The 14941-nt window shown below is 40.8% G+C and overlaps 3 protein-coding genes across 3 annotated transcripts; 1 reads left to right on the forward strand and 2 right to left on the reverse strand.

Annotated features, from left to right (window-relative positions):
• Window positions 1-4340: 4340 nt before the first annotated feature.
• On the reverse strand, window positions 4341-5779 carry LOC121795991 (F-box protein PP2-B5-like). The gene is made up of 4 exons (XM_042194676.1): window positions 5264-5779; window positions 5053-5171; window positions 4803-4981; window positions 4341-4714 (listed from the first exon to the last, which is right to left on the reverse strand). Exons 1-4 carry the CDS (start codon window positions 5309-5311, stop codon window positions 4512-4514), a joined length of 549 nt encoding a protein of 182 aa, XP_042050610.1. The 5' UTR covers window positions 5312-5779; the 3' UTR covers window positions 4341-4511.
• A 135-nt stretch (window positions 5780-5914) lies between these two features.
• LOC121795986 (putative pentatricopeptide repeat-containing protein At1g12700, mitochondrial) lies at window positions 5915-7858 on the reverse strand. The gene has a single exon (XM_042194670.1). It carries the CDS (start codon window positions 7796-7798, stop codon window positions 5996-5998), a length of 1803 nt encoding a protein of 600 aa, XP_042050604.1. The 5' UTR covers window positions 7799-7858; the 3' UTR covers window positions 5915-5995.
• A 923-nt stretch (window positions 7859-8781) lies between these two features.
• Window positions 8782-14535, forward strand: LOC121797000 (probable disease resistance protein At1g58602). Its single transcript, XM_042195746.1, has 2 exons — window positions 8782-9799; window positions 12761-14535. Exons 1-2 carry the CDS (start codon window positions 8782-8784, stop codon window positions 14533-14535), a joined length of 2793 nt encoding a protein of 930 aa, XP_042051680.1.
• Window positions 14536-14941: the final 406 nt, after the last annotated feature.

Consider the following 14941-nt stretch of genomic DNA (forward strand, 5'->3'; position numbering starts at 1 on the left):
TTATGAATTACATTATTATTCATAATTCTACTATTTGATATTTACAATACAAATATTATTTTGTAGATTCGAGAAGAGCAAGATATGGCCAATGCTATTTCTCTCTCTCGCTCTCAATCCCAAGGCGATGCTTATGTTGGTACAGGTAGTGGTGCTCCCAGTCGCAGTGCCTACTCTCAACAAATTCCAACCCCTGTGAATCTTGATGATGACGAGGAGGATGAGGAAGAGACGGAGGAGGTTCATGAAATGCCACCCCCACCACCACCATGGAGTCGTCATGGTCGTGGTCGTGGTCGTGGTCGTGGACATCCTCCACAACCTCCTAAACCAATTGAAAGGTCTTTAACCTCAAACATCATGGTGAAACATTTCAAGAAAGTACAAGACAGTACCAATCCGGACATTTATAATGTGTATTGCAACTATTGCGAAAAAGTATATACATTCTGAAAGGGTGGAGGATATGGTATATTTACCCGTCACATGGAGAAAGTGCATCCGGTCGAGTTTGGTATCGCTCCAACCCAAACTCAGCAACTTTCAACATGGAGTCGGGACCGGGAGTGGAACGGGTTCATCCCAAACATCAGGTATGTGTAGCAATACTCTTTTAAAATATGATCACAAAAATTCTCTTAATGTGATGTCTAGATTTGCTGTGATGAAACATTTTCCGTTCAACGCTTTTGATAACGACGCGTTTGAGTTGAGTATGCGACAAATTTATAATGCTGCTGCAAGAAAATTGAGTCTAACTTCTATGACTCGAGCTGTTGTTAGACAATGCTTGGAAAAAAATGCGCGATTAGGTACGTTTATTGTTAACTTGGGTCATAAAGTTTCTATTTGCTCTGATGTGTGGACTGATTGTTTTTGCAAAAATTCATATATGGGCGCCACTGTGCATTTCATTGATCACAGTTTGATTGCATTTCGGGAACATTTTCCATTCAATGCTTTTGATAACGACGCGTTTGAGTTGAGTATGCGACAAGTTTATAATGCCGCTGCAAGAAAATTGAGTCGAACTTTTATGACTCGAGCTGTTGTTAGACAATGCTTGGAAAAGAATGCGCAATTAGGTACGTTTATTGTTAACTTGGGTCATAAAGTTTCTATTTGCTCTGATGTGTGGACTGATTGGTTTTGCAAAAATTCATATATAGGCGTCACTGTGCATTTCGTTGATCACAGTTTGATTGCATTTCGGGAATTTCCCGCACCACACACTGCACGAGCAATTGCTCAATTGATCATTCAAGTTTTGAATGAATTCCAATTGATCAATAAAATTTTTTCCGTTGGTTTTGATAATGCTAGCGCTAACACTGCTAGTATAGATGAACTCATCAGTGCATGTTCTCCTGTTATTGATGGCAAATATTTTCATGTGCGATTTATTGCTCATATTTTGAATTTGTGTGTTCAAGATGCGATCAATTTGTGGCAAAAGTATGTTGATCCTATTAGAACTGCTGTTAAGTTGATTCATAACAAAGCTCCTATCGGTAGAGCTTGGAAGAAATATTGTCATAGCAAGCAGTGCAGGTACACCAATTTTCGTTTGGATGTTTCAACTCGTTGGAACTCGACGTACGATATGTTGGAGTCGACCTTGAACCACATTGAATATTTATGTGATTTTTTTAGAACTTGCCCGCATGTTCCTTCTGATTTGCTTTTAATACCCTCTTGTTGGGACCACAACATGGATTTGTTTTGATTATTCCAAGCTTTCAAAAATGCCACTGTTGAGTTATCCGGTGTTTATTATCCTACTTCTGTGCGCGTTTTGGAGCATTGCATGTATGTGACAATTGGTTTTAAGACATGTGTGAAAATACTCAATTCATAGAGTTGAGGGCTATTTTGTTTTATATGGTTGAAAAATGGTTGAAATATTTTGTGCATATTCCAAATGTGATTTTGATTGCAAAATGCTTGGATCCAAAGTGGAAGTTGCATGGTGTTCATAAAATTTTAGACATGTACTATGGTTGTTTGCGCGATTTGGATTTTTCTCAACTTCGCGAAATGGGCTTGACAAGAGGAGAATGCTTCGAACTAAGTCTTCCGAATGTTGATGAAATCAAACTAAGGTTAGATAGTGCACTTCGTGCTCTCTACGCGGATAATGAAATGCGTTATAACACCACTCATCAGGTACGTGCTCCTCCTAGTCCTTCTACATTTGATTTTGGTGGAGGGAACTATAGCAATATCATGATTGATCCAGACGTAGTATCACAATTGCAAGATCTATACGGTGCTACAACCAATAGGACTAAAGCTACTAGTGAGTTAGATATATATTTGGAATCGCGCTCTATTTTTCAAGATGCAGGTCATCCTACTCAACAAATTGACGTCCTTAATTGGTGGGGAACACATGACAAAGAGTTTTCGATACTCTCGATAATGGGTAAGGAGATTTTCGTCGTTCCCGCTTCCACCGCCTCCGTTGAGCAAGCTTTTAGTGTCGGCGGTTGTGTCCTAGACAACAAAAAGAGCAATCTCTCCGCCAAAAACATGGAAGCCACTATGTTACTTGATGATTGGACAAAGGCGGACATGAGAGCACAAGAGCCGGATTTTGACTTCCGTGTAGAGAGTGATGGTGAAGACTTTTCCACCGATGGCGATGACGAGGTCGGAAGCGAGGGCGCTCAAGCTCAACAATATCAATGACCGGGGAGAGCGGTGAATGGCGAGCACAGCCGACCAAAAAGGTAAGTAAGGTAAGAGAACTACGTGGGCTTTGATTCCTCAATAAAACTGTGGATACGTAGGCAACTCAACTTAAATTTGACGAGTTTAACTTTGAAAGTTTAAGTTGAGCTCAAGCCCTTTTCAATTTTTTCCTTCCCCCCCATTTCATGTTTTTTATTTATGTTCAGACGACACTTGTAAATTATATCACATTGTTGTATACTATGTATTGTAAATTGCAATGTATCGTTGTCCGTCACAACTCAAATTCAATAAAATTGATATGATTTTCACCTTATTCATCTTATTTCAATTTAAATTATCCATTGTCTTGTTCCAATTTATTGTATAAGTCCAACTTTCAAATTACATAGCAAAAAAAAAACGAACCGCGAAAACCGCCGATTTTCGAACCGGAACCGTGAAAAGTGTTTGAAAACCGGCGGTTAGGAACCGGAACCATGAAATAGCCTCACGGTTCGGTTCCGATTCGAACTTTCTCAAAATCAGAACTGCCGGTTTACGAACCGTGGGCATATATAGGGCCAGCCCACCGGGTTTCAGGCCAACCCTATTCGGGTTGCAGGTCAATCGGGTGTGGGCTAATCGGGTTGTGATTTTTTTCGAGTTATAAAAGTTCAAACCTAACCCTAAAAGCTTGGATTTCGGGATAGCTCAACGGTTAATCGGGTTGCTACCGATAAAATTAACATGCGATCAATCCAATAAGTAATGATGAAAATTAGTTATATTTATAAAATGTAAAATATGTAATTATGATAAATTTGAGATATATGCTTAAACTCAAACATAAACATGATCAAATACTAATATTTGAGATTTATGCAAAATAAAACATAAACATTAAGAAATTTTAAAGCATGTTTTAGAAATTTAAATATATTTTTTAGTGAATTTGAAGTTTCTAATTTATTTATCTATTATTATGTTAATATAAATTTAATATATAATTTATATATTTAATATATGAAATTGAAAGGTATTTTTTTAGTAACCTATATGATAAAATAACCAATGAAGTGTTGAATTAGAGTCAAACAAATAGAACTATTGAAATTTTATCGGGTTTTCGGACCAGCCCATACGGTTTTCGGATCTGACCCTAACGGGTTGTGGGTAAATCGGATGCGGGCTAATCGGGCTGTAATTTTATCGGGCTAGAAATTTTCAGCCATAACCCTATAAACTTGGCGGGCTATTCGGGCCAGCCCACGGGTTGCGGGCTACATTGACTTCCCTATGTTTAAGTCCTTGTAGGAAAAAATTTTGATAAAATATTTTGAAAATGAAAATAACCGGTTCCCGTTCCCGCTCCAGCCGGTTTCACTGGTTCGCACCAGTTTAACATGCTGGTGGATTTTAAGGCCTAACCGGACCGGACTGCCTGCCAGTTCGCGGTTGAACTGGTTTTTAAAACATTGCTGATTTGGTTCATTGGAAATTTTCGGCTACGTGTTTCATAAGCCTCATGTGTCTGTTCATCGGACATTGATATCACTTAGAAGATATCCCTATGGTTCAAAATTGGGCAATAGATTTGGTGTTGACAGCATTTGAGCTAATAATTTCATGGGATGCAACAAAAATCTTGAAAGAAGAAACTCAGGTTCGAATGTAAATCGATTTAATTTCGTTTTTATTAGTTAGTATTTGTTAATTACATATAGATCCTAGCAGACAGCAAATTTAATTGCTAGTTATCAGGCAAATTGGAATTCAAAGATATAAGAGGTTAAGAAGAACAACTTGAATTAATAACTCATTTCATTGTTTGATGACTAGAAAGGTCGAAACTCAATGCCTTCGAGGATGAGGCCACTCATGATGTAGTCACTCGTGTCGAGCAACTGCACTTGTACCTGCCCATTTTCTCCTGCATCAACATAAAATTCTCCAAGTTGTATTTCCATCCACCCATCATCTCTCTCATTTCCTTCTTGAAACTTCACCATATTGGCTTGCTCCTCTGGATACCCTATACCTGATTTCAAATACTCCTATACCACAATACAGAATATATATTCAAACTAACGGAAACTTGTAATGAACTGAGATAAATGAGTCTTGACCTGGTTCGCTGTAAAAGTTTCTGACGATCGATACTGCTGAGTTCAAGTTTGCATACATCTCCGCGAATCCAAATACTAGGTATGCAGCATAACAACTCTCCGAGGACAACAATTTTGACTTTATATTGCCTTCGATGTAGATGCTCTGTGATTTTTCGAACTCAACCACCTCTGAGAATCTGCAAAATATGCCTCATTCACGTTTCATATCGAGGATGATCAACAAATTCTTACTAGGATTAGTGCATACCTGGATTGCGGATGCTCATTGAATTTCCAACATCTATCAAAGCCTCTTCGCGACTTGATGAGGTTCATAGCTCCGAGCAGGAAACAGTTCTGTCCAGTCCTTCTGTCCAGAGAAAAGCTCTGTATGGCAGAGGAGTAGTATTTATCTCAAAATTGTAAAAAATAAAAGAGAGAAGATTATGAAAAATTTAGTAAACCATCTCATGTGCTACCATATGCGATGATTCCCACACTACTTGCCGTTTTCCAGGTGGCAGCATCACCTTCCAGTCATTTTGAAATCAGAATATTCCATCGGTAATCTACTTGTGTCTGGAATAACTAGCCGAGGATCAAGATGGCCAAACTGAAAATTCAAGGAAGAACTGAGTTGGGAGGAAGATGAAGATGGTGATGTGGAGACGGAATGAGTCAAGGCTAATAGCTTGTCTTCCTCCCTGCGGGAAACAGCCTTCACCAGCCTCTCCCAATTGTCGTAGTTCTTACCCATCCCAGTTCAGTATAAAATTGAAATCTTCTCTTTCAGAATATAATGCTTCAACTTAAAAAGATTCAGGAAATTTTGTGGAAATTAAGCATGGAGTGGACAACCACACATTCTAGTGTGATCATGGTAAAGTCTTCGCTGCTGGTCTTCGTCAACCACACTATACAATGGAAAAAGTATCCTCAACTATTGAATGCTTAATTAAACTACAGTCCCTGACTGATTTCGGAGACACAAATTTTGGTGCTTGTATATTTATTATCAACTAATAACGTCCTCAAATTTCTAGATGTCAAAACTAATACTCCCTCTGTCCATAGGCAATCCACATCTTTCTATAACGACAGGTACCTGATGATGGAAGCAGCTGTGTGGATATCACATTCATCGACAAAATTGCTTCAAAGACCTTAGCCTCAATCCCGCTATCTCACATTACAAATGAGCAGGAACCATATCATCCTTCACGGAGTCCTTTAGGCACAACTTTCTTAATCATTTCAAAAAGAATATTATCTTCATTTTTCCCTTCTACTTGATCGAGTAACATGGACATAGTCCCAGTATCTGCAGAGAATTCTTTTTCACACATTTCTTCCAAGAATGGAATTGCATTAAAGACATCATTTTTCTTTAGCAACCCCTGGATGATAACATTGTATGTCACACTGTTTCGTGCACAACAACTTCTCTCCATCTCAATAAGCAAAGATTTAGCATCCTCCACAAATCCTTCTTGACAGAGCGAGCCAAGGATCATGTTATATATTTGAACATTGGGTTTCAAACCTCTGGAAGGAAGTTGATTAAAAACATCCAGAGCGGAGTCCAGTTTTCCGGCTCTGCATAATCCATGAATTAGAGTACCATATGTAATTACGTCCGGAGTTAAACTCTTTTCCTTCATTGTATGGAGAAGTGAGAATGCTTCACCAATTTGCCGCATCCTACAAAAATGGTCCAACAATATACTGTAGGTAGTTAAATTTGGAGCTACTTGTTGAACTTCCATGTCATTGAAAAGCTTCCAGCCATCCCCAAATTTACGTTCACCAAACAATCCGTCTATCATGGTGTTGTAGGTAGCTGCCGTATACTTCAAACCTTGCCGAGGAATCTCATGAAAAAGACCCCAAGCTTTACTTATTTTCCCTTTCTTGCAGTATCCATTGATCAAGCTGTTATAGGTAATGATAGAAGGCTTAAGGCCTCTACGTGCAATAGAATCAAACACTTCCTCTGCTTTCTTCATTTTCCCTTGCAAACAATATCCATCTATAAGTGCATTGCACGCAACAACATCTAGACGAATATCTTGTCCTATCATAATTTCAATAAGATCCTCAGCATCTTCCAAATTTCCCTCCTTGCAAAACGCATCCACAACTATAGTGCAAGTGACCACATTTAGAGGGATTCCAGAGATTACCATTTTATTCACCAAGTCTTTAACCTCTTCCCATCTGCTAGCATCACACAAGCCCTGAATCAACGGATTATACGTTGAAACAATGGGAGAAATATCTCGTTGAATCATCGCAGATAGGATCTCGAAAGCATCATCCAACATTCCCCTTTTGCATAACGCGTCAATTGTGGCATTATACGCCTTAACATCGGGTCTCCACCTCGTTCTCGCCAATCTGTGAAGCAATTCACGCGCAGTAGCAGCAAGTCCAGCTTTACAAAGCCCGTTTATCACAGTGAGAATCATGACATCACTAGGCTCACAAAATTTCAAAAGCAGAATCTCTTTGAAGAGCTTCTCTGCCTCAGCAACCTTGTGATCCAAAAACAGCCCTTTTATCAGAGTGCTGAATGTCGCAGCATCAGGCTCGTAGCCGCGCTTGTAAAAGCTGCCCAATACAACAAACCCTAAGTCCGTCCGATTCGAAAGGCAGCAGCAATCAATCAAGATGTTCATCGTGAACTCGTTTACAGGGGCACCCCTTTGACGCATTTCGTCGAACACGTTGAGGGCAATGGAGTAGTGCTTCATCTTAGCAATAACTGACAACAACTTGTTGTATACCCGGACAGATGGCTGCGGCCGCATCCTAACCATTTCTTGAAACAGGCAAAGCGCATCATCTAGTTTATTAACACGGCTGAAATCTATTGCGGGTTTCGGCGCGATATTATGGAAATGTGAACAGCAAATTGTGATTGAAGGAGGAAAAGCATTGGATTTGCGCCAAGAGTTAACCAAAACTCCTCTTGCAATTAGTTGAATCGCAGATGCAGTGGCTTTTCGGCTCATCTACTTCAGCGCAACAGGGAATTGATTAAAATAAATGTACAGCTAAAAAATAAGGGTCTATTAACGACCGCCAACTAATTGGTTATATAGGATTTCCGAACATAATCCAATCTTTTTTAATAGTTTAGATTTGGAAAAATTGCCATTTATTTTTTAATTTTTGGCTGACTTCTTGGTTAGTGTCATAACTTTTCAAAGTAAAATATTAAGTAAATCATAGTGATTTTTATAATTTTCACAATTATCCTATACAATTAAAATATCACTGAAAATTGTCATTTAAATTATTATACTGCATAATATAGATTAATTTCCTGGTGATTAAGGGAAAATACCAATTAACATTCTAACATTAGGAACTTTTACAATGGAATAATGCAAATTTGTGTATAAAATTTAGCAATAACACTATGCGCTAGTGATATAAGGGTTCAAAAGTTTTTAACTAAAAGGATTGAACCAAATACAAGACACGTTAAACGTAGTTCTGAATAAAGTTTTTATTACAAAAGTTGTTTTAATTGTAGCCCATTCGTATAGAAAATGAACCAAATGATAAGGTTAATCTACAAAGTCTCAATTAACCACTGAGAAAGAATAACTCCATTGCATGCTTTGCTTTGCTTTGCTTCCTTCTTTGTGTCAGCCGGCATACAAATTAAAATCTCATATTTTCATATATTAATTATACTTTACTGTAAAAAGAAAAGTGATTAGACCAGCTAATCAGCCATATCAAGTTATTCCGATTTTGTTTTCTTTAAGACAAGGCATAATGCATCCAAACAATCTAGCTAGTAGTACTAGTATATTAGCTGCTTTTTCCATCAATGTTTCTTTCTTTTCTTTAATATAGAATTACAATGAAACCCTAATGACATTTAACTCCACCAAAAGTGAATAATAAATTGACTAATCAACCGCATCAACTCATTCCCATCCTGCTTCCATTTCACAAAAAAGTTAGACCAAACCACCAAGCAATGGTAGATGCAGCAGTCGGCTTCGCTCTGAAAGAAATCCACATTTTAATTTCCGAACAAGGAAAGCTCTTATGCGGCGTTGGGAGCGCAGTGGAGGCGCTCGAGACGCAGCTGAAAGAGATGAAGTATCTCCTCGAAGACGCTGACACAAGGCGACACCAAAGCAAAACCATCACCAACTGGATCGCCGAGATCAGAGCTCTCGCATACAGAGCCGAAGCCGCCATTGAAATGCACTCCGCCCAAGCCTCTTCACGAGGCCTCAAAAATCTCATCATCAGATACTCTTGCATCCTCGCAGAATGCTACTCTCTCCGCCAACTAGCGGTTGAGATCTCAGACATCGAATCCAAGCTCGAACATATCAACAAGGAGATGCAAGAAAGCGGCATAAAAAGGAGCATCATTGATCATACAAGGGAAACCTCATCTTCCTCCGACATCACGAGGAAAACCTTCCCCAATTTTGAGATGGACGAGTGCTTTGTCGGGAAGGAGGATGACCTGAAGCGGCTGGTTTCAGTGGTGGCGGACGACAAAGAAGTGCATCGGGTTGTATCAGTGTGGGGGATGGGTGGTATAGGCAAGACGGCCATTGTGAAAAGGGTGTACAACCGAATAATTGAGGCCAAGAAGGGTGGCTTTGAATGTTTCGCGTGGTTTTGCGTGACTCAGCAATGTCGGGTTCGGTCGGTTTTGGAGGGAGTGCTGAAGCAGCTGAATCCGAAGAGGAAGGAAGGGGTTTGGAGTATGAATGTGGAGGAGATGATTGAGCAGCTGTGTGAGATACAAAGGTGTAAGCGATGCCTGGTTGTTTTGGACGATGTTTGGGAGATTAGGGATTGGGAGGAGTTGAAGCATGCCTTTTATGTCCGAGATTTGCGGAGCAAGATTTTGGTGACGACGAGGAAAAGGGATGTTGCGGAGATTGGATTTCCGGTTGAAGTTGGGCTTCTCAATGTGGACGATGCTTGGGAATTGCTCAAGAAGAAAACATTCCCTCATGGGAACACTCCAGGTCAGTTGTTCATTCTCGCCTCCTATTACTTTATCATATCATTAATAATATTCTCATATATTAGTAATTATCATGATGTGTAGGTAAACATAGGAGGATTTTATTAATGTACTAAGTAGATGGCTTTAATTTCTCATAAAATTGAATTCCGCCCAAATTGAATTTAATGAGGTAATGACAGAATGTACAAAATGACGTCATCTTTGCTGAGGTGGCATAATGTCTAAATAGAGCAAAGCGACTTTGTTTCATAAAAAAATACATAAAAAATTCAAATTACTCACAAGCAATCCACCTAATTAATCATCAAACGATATCATTTTGATGTGTTGATTTGTCATTTCAACATTAATTTTTTATGTCATCTTCACCTCATTTAAAATCGGCCTTAGACACACTAATATTTGGTCGTGGAAAACTGACTGCACATTAAAAGTTCTATGTATTTTTTCACTACGTTAAAAGTTTATGGTAAAGACCTAAATTGGCTTATACCCCCTCTGTCCCCCGCAAGAATATGCACTCTTACCTTTTTAGTTCGTCTTATAAGAATATGCACTTTTTAATTTTGGAAATTATTTTCTCTTTAATAAGGTGGGACCCATTATCCACTAATAATATTTTAATTACTTTTTTCTTTCTACTTCTCTCTTATTTTATCAATTTTATATTAAAACCTGTGTTGAACTCAAAATGCATATTCTTTGGGGACGGAGGGAGTATATAGTTAGTGTATTTTTTCAGCTATTAGAGCATCTCCAATAGCACTGGACGTCAAATAGCCATCAAATAGCCTTCACACTGCCACATCATCAGCACTACAATTCTCCTGCCACATCAGCTTGCCACATCAACTGGACATCAAATAGCCCTCACATAACCTTCACACTACCTTTCCACATCACTAATAACAATTATATAATTTAATTTACACTTGTATCAACATACGAAATTTAATTTACGAGACAAATACGGAAAATTCGAATAATAATATTAAAATTTAAAAAGTACATTAATTATAAAAAAAGTACAATAATATAAAAAAAGTACAAAAATTAAAAAGTACATTAATTAAAAAAAGTAAAACAAAATCACTCATCGTCGCCGTCCTCGTCTCCGTCGTCGCCCAGCGCTTCTTCACCGTCGTCGCCGCCGCCGCCGTCACCACCTACGCCGCGGCTATTCCCGCCGGTGTCCCTCCTCATCGCCTCCAATTCTTCACGCTGGCTCTGGAGCAATACACGAAGAAAATCCTTCACCTCGGGGTCCACCGCCGCTTGGAAGTCGGCTAAGGTCTTCACCATTTGAGCGCGCGTTTGTTGGCGCGCGAAGAATTTGAGCTCCTCGGTAGACCTGCCGAGGGGGGATGCCGAATGGACGTCCTGGGAACTCGGGGTGCCCCCCCTCGCAACCTGCTGCGCCCGCCTTTGCCCAACCGGGCGAGGTCGGCGACCGAACGACCGAGGAGTCGGGACCTCCTGGGCCGTCTCAGGGAGGTCTGACGAACCACCGCTGCTGCCGCTATAATCTCCGGTATAGTTCAGTCTCTGCCTCTTCGGACAGCCAGCGTCGACGCCTGCCCGGAATTTCTCCGACTCGTTGAGCACAACGTAGCAGTTCCAGTAGGTGAACTCATAGTACTTCTTATCCGGATCGGGGTAGGCTCTCTCCGCAATCCTCCTGCAGTCTTCCTCTGTTTGGCCACTGGTCTGCATGCGGAGGGCGTTGGCGTACAAACCCGAAAATCGAGAGACGCCAGCCCTGATTCGGTCCCAGCACTTCCGGACCTCCTCCCCGGTGCACGGTCGCCCTTCAGGGCAAAATGCCCTGTAGGCTGCGGCTATCTTGGCCCACAAGTTGACGATCCTCTGGTTGTTCGAAACCAGAGGATCGTCGCAGACACTCACCCACGCCTTGGCAACCGCAACGTTCTCCGCGTCTGTCCACTTCCTCCGGCCCCGGATTTCAGCTTGGGGCTGCGACGACTCGCCGACCTTCTTCGTCTTGCCCTTCTTCTTACCCCGCCCTACTCCCTGGCTTTGAATGAGAGTTTCCGAAACCTCGTTAATATCAAAACCCAAGTCCGCTAAGGAGAAGGTCTCCGTATACTGTGCATCCGTTGGGGTCGATGTGTGCGAAGAACCGGTGGAAAAATCAAAAGTCGGCCGATAGGCGTTGTCCCCCCCCGTGCGTCCCCTGCGCCGGGGGAATAATCTGTTGCGCCGGTGGCATCATCTGCTGCGCCGGTGGCTGCATGCCGGGTGCCCACCCCGGCATCATATGCTGCCACGGGTACATGTTGTAGTACCCGCTCATCGGAGGCCAACCACCTCCCCCAGGAGCCGGGGAAGTATGGGACCCTGCCCCGGGAGTCGGGGGCGTCTGAGACCCTACACCGGGAGGCGGGGGAGTCTGAGACCATCCCCCGGGATTAACTGGAGTACCTTCGTAGTTGTTTTCCATTGCTCGTTATTGATCTTGTACAGAAAGTAAAGTAGAGAGAGAGTACTCGTTAAAACAAGTGGTGCGAATGAAAATGAGGTTCAACGCGCGTATATATAGTGTGTTCGAAAAAAAAAATAAAAAATTTTAATCCGACGCCGGTTTGGCGCCGATCCGGGACGCACAATGGCGCCCGTGAGGATCGGCGTCGGAACCGACGTCAGCGCGGGAATCGGCATGGCGACGCCGATTTCGCCCACGCCGGTTCCAAGGTTCGGCGTCAAACCGGCGTGGGCGAAAATTCGGCGTGGCGGTGGTGACGCCGGTTATTGTGGATGCTCTTAGCGTTTATGTTACAAATTAAAAAGTTATTTGGGGTAAGAGTAGATATGATTACCAGTATATTTAAATTTTTGTGGTAAGAATAGTATTTTTACTAAAACAAAATGATTAATTTATATTTTGCCTCTCCCGATTAGTATCATTTGATAAATTACCAATCATTATTTTGATATACAGAATTTATAACCGAATCTGTCGAAAAAATTGGGAAAGAAATGGTAGGGAAATGCGGCAATTTGCCGCTAGCAATTTGTTTACTTGGTGGGATATTGAGAAAGAAAAACTCATTAAGGGATTGGGAGTCGGTAAATGAGAAGTTCAATGTAGTTCTATATTGCGGCCACGACAAAAGGGACAATGAGATTGATGGAGTGGTAAATTTAAGCTATGAAAACCTACCCTATTATTTGAAACCGTGCTTTCTCTATTTGGGTATATTCAAAGAGGACGAAAGCATAGATGTTAATCGTGTATATGGGATGTGGATAGCACAAGGCATGATTTCGAATGAGAGTATTCGACAAAAGGATGAAAATTTAATGGACGTCGCAGAGCTCTACTTAAGCGAGCTGGCCTCGACGTCCCTTGTCCAAGTTGAAACAACTGAGGATTATCTTGCACCCACAAGAAAATTTGATACATGCAAGCTTCATGATGTAGTAAGGGAACTATGTCTTAAAATAGGAGAAAATGAGGGCTTTGGTGTGGAGATTTCCGAGTTTAAAGATGGGAGGTTTAGTACCATACCACGAGTAGCACGACATATGTCGATCTATTTCAAAAATAAACACAACCGTCTTATAAACTCTGATCGTAGAGAAGAACACCTTAGCAAACATTTAAGATCTCTTCGAATACTCAATGATGTAACATGGGATGCCATTGAATTTGGTGTTATTGAATTTCCACCACAAAGTATAGTTGGATTCAAGAAATACAAATTTCTAAGGGAGCTAGTTATCGAGTCATTCAAATTTGAAGGAGGGAAGTTACCAAAAGGAATCACGGATCTTCTTCTCCTTCGATGTATTCGTTTGCAGCATTGTGTTCTTGATAAGCTACCGTCGTCTATAAGAAATTTGGTCTACTTGGATACCATCGATTTAGTTGGTTCATGGAACGTTCGAGTACCAAATGTTTTGAATGAGTTGTTTCGATTGAAACACTTGTTCCTCCCTCCTTATGAGAAGGACCACAAGGTTGTAAATCATCGGTTGAGATTGGCCGAGGGTGTAGGTGAGTTGGAGAGCCTGGTAGGGTTCAACAGCACTGTCCATGAATTAAAATGTGCTACAACAATCAAGAATCTCAGGGCTTTTTCAGCAGAAATACACGACAACGAAAGCTTGTTAGTTATTCTCAATGCCATCGCTACAAGCTGGAACAAGTTACAGATATGTGTTGTTGAGATTGAAGAGGGCTGCCGGCTAAAAGGTGAGGAAGGGCTGATGGAGTTATTGCTTACATGTCCTAATCTTTATTACTTGAGAATATCCGTTGAGACGGAACAATGCTTGCCGGTGAGTAGCGACTTCATTAGGTCAAGGCTTGTGCGGTTGCACTTGTTGAGCTCTGGGATTGAGCATGATCCGATGGGGATATTGGGAAAGCTTCCTTGCTTGGTTGAACTGTGTTTGAGATGGGGATCGTTTGTTGGGGAGAAGATGATGTGTCGTGAATCCGATTTTCATCGCCTCAAGAGGCTTGAGCTTACAGGTTTGCCAAGGTTGAGGGAGTGGAGGGTGGAGCGAGGAGCTATGCCTCTCCTTTATGAGATCGAGTTTGATAATTGTCCGGATTTGGAGATGGTTCCGGATGGATTGAGATGGATTTCTAGTCTTAAAAGAGTCACGGTTTTTAACATGCCAGGGTTGGGAAAGAGGGTTTTGGAATCAGGAGAGGATTTCCACAAAATTAGCCATGTCCCTTCGATTAATGTCATCCATGACTAGTCGTTATACACTAATTTAAATGTAATAGTCTTTCATTTCCTTTGTATGTTCCCGGTGTTGGAATCAAAATTAGTTATTCACATGCTATACATATCGAATACAATTGGTAAACATATTTATATTCATGTCGTTTGAATAATACTCCCCTCATCTCCAAAGAATATACATTTTGGGTTCATCACGGGTTTTAATGTAAAATTGGTAAAGTAATAGAGAGGTAGAGAGAAAGAGTAATTAAAGTATTGTTAGTGGAGAATGAGTCTTATCTCATTAGAGAGAAAAGACTTTTCAAAATTAGAAAATGCATATTCATGTGAGACGGATTAAAAAGGAAAGAGTGTATATTCTTGTGGGACGGAGGGAGTATGAAATTACGAAATCGAACATGGCCTAATAAAACTTTTGG

This window comes from Salvia splendens, chromosome 3 (assembly GCF_004379255.2).
Source record: "Salvia splendens isolate huo1 chromosome 3, SspV2, whole genome shotgun sequence".
In the NCBI taxonomy this organism is placed as follows: domain Eukaryota; kingdom Viridiplantae; phylum Streptophyta; class Magnoliopsida; order Lamiales; family Lamiaceae; genus Salvia; species Salvia splendens.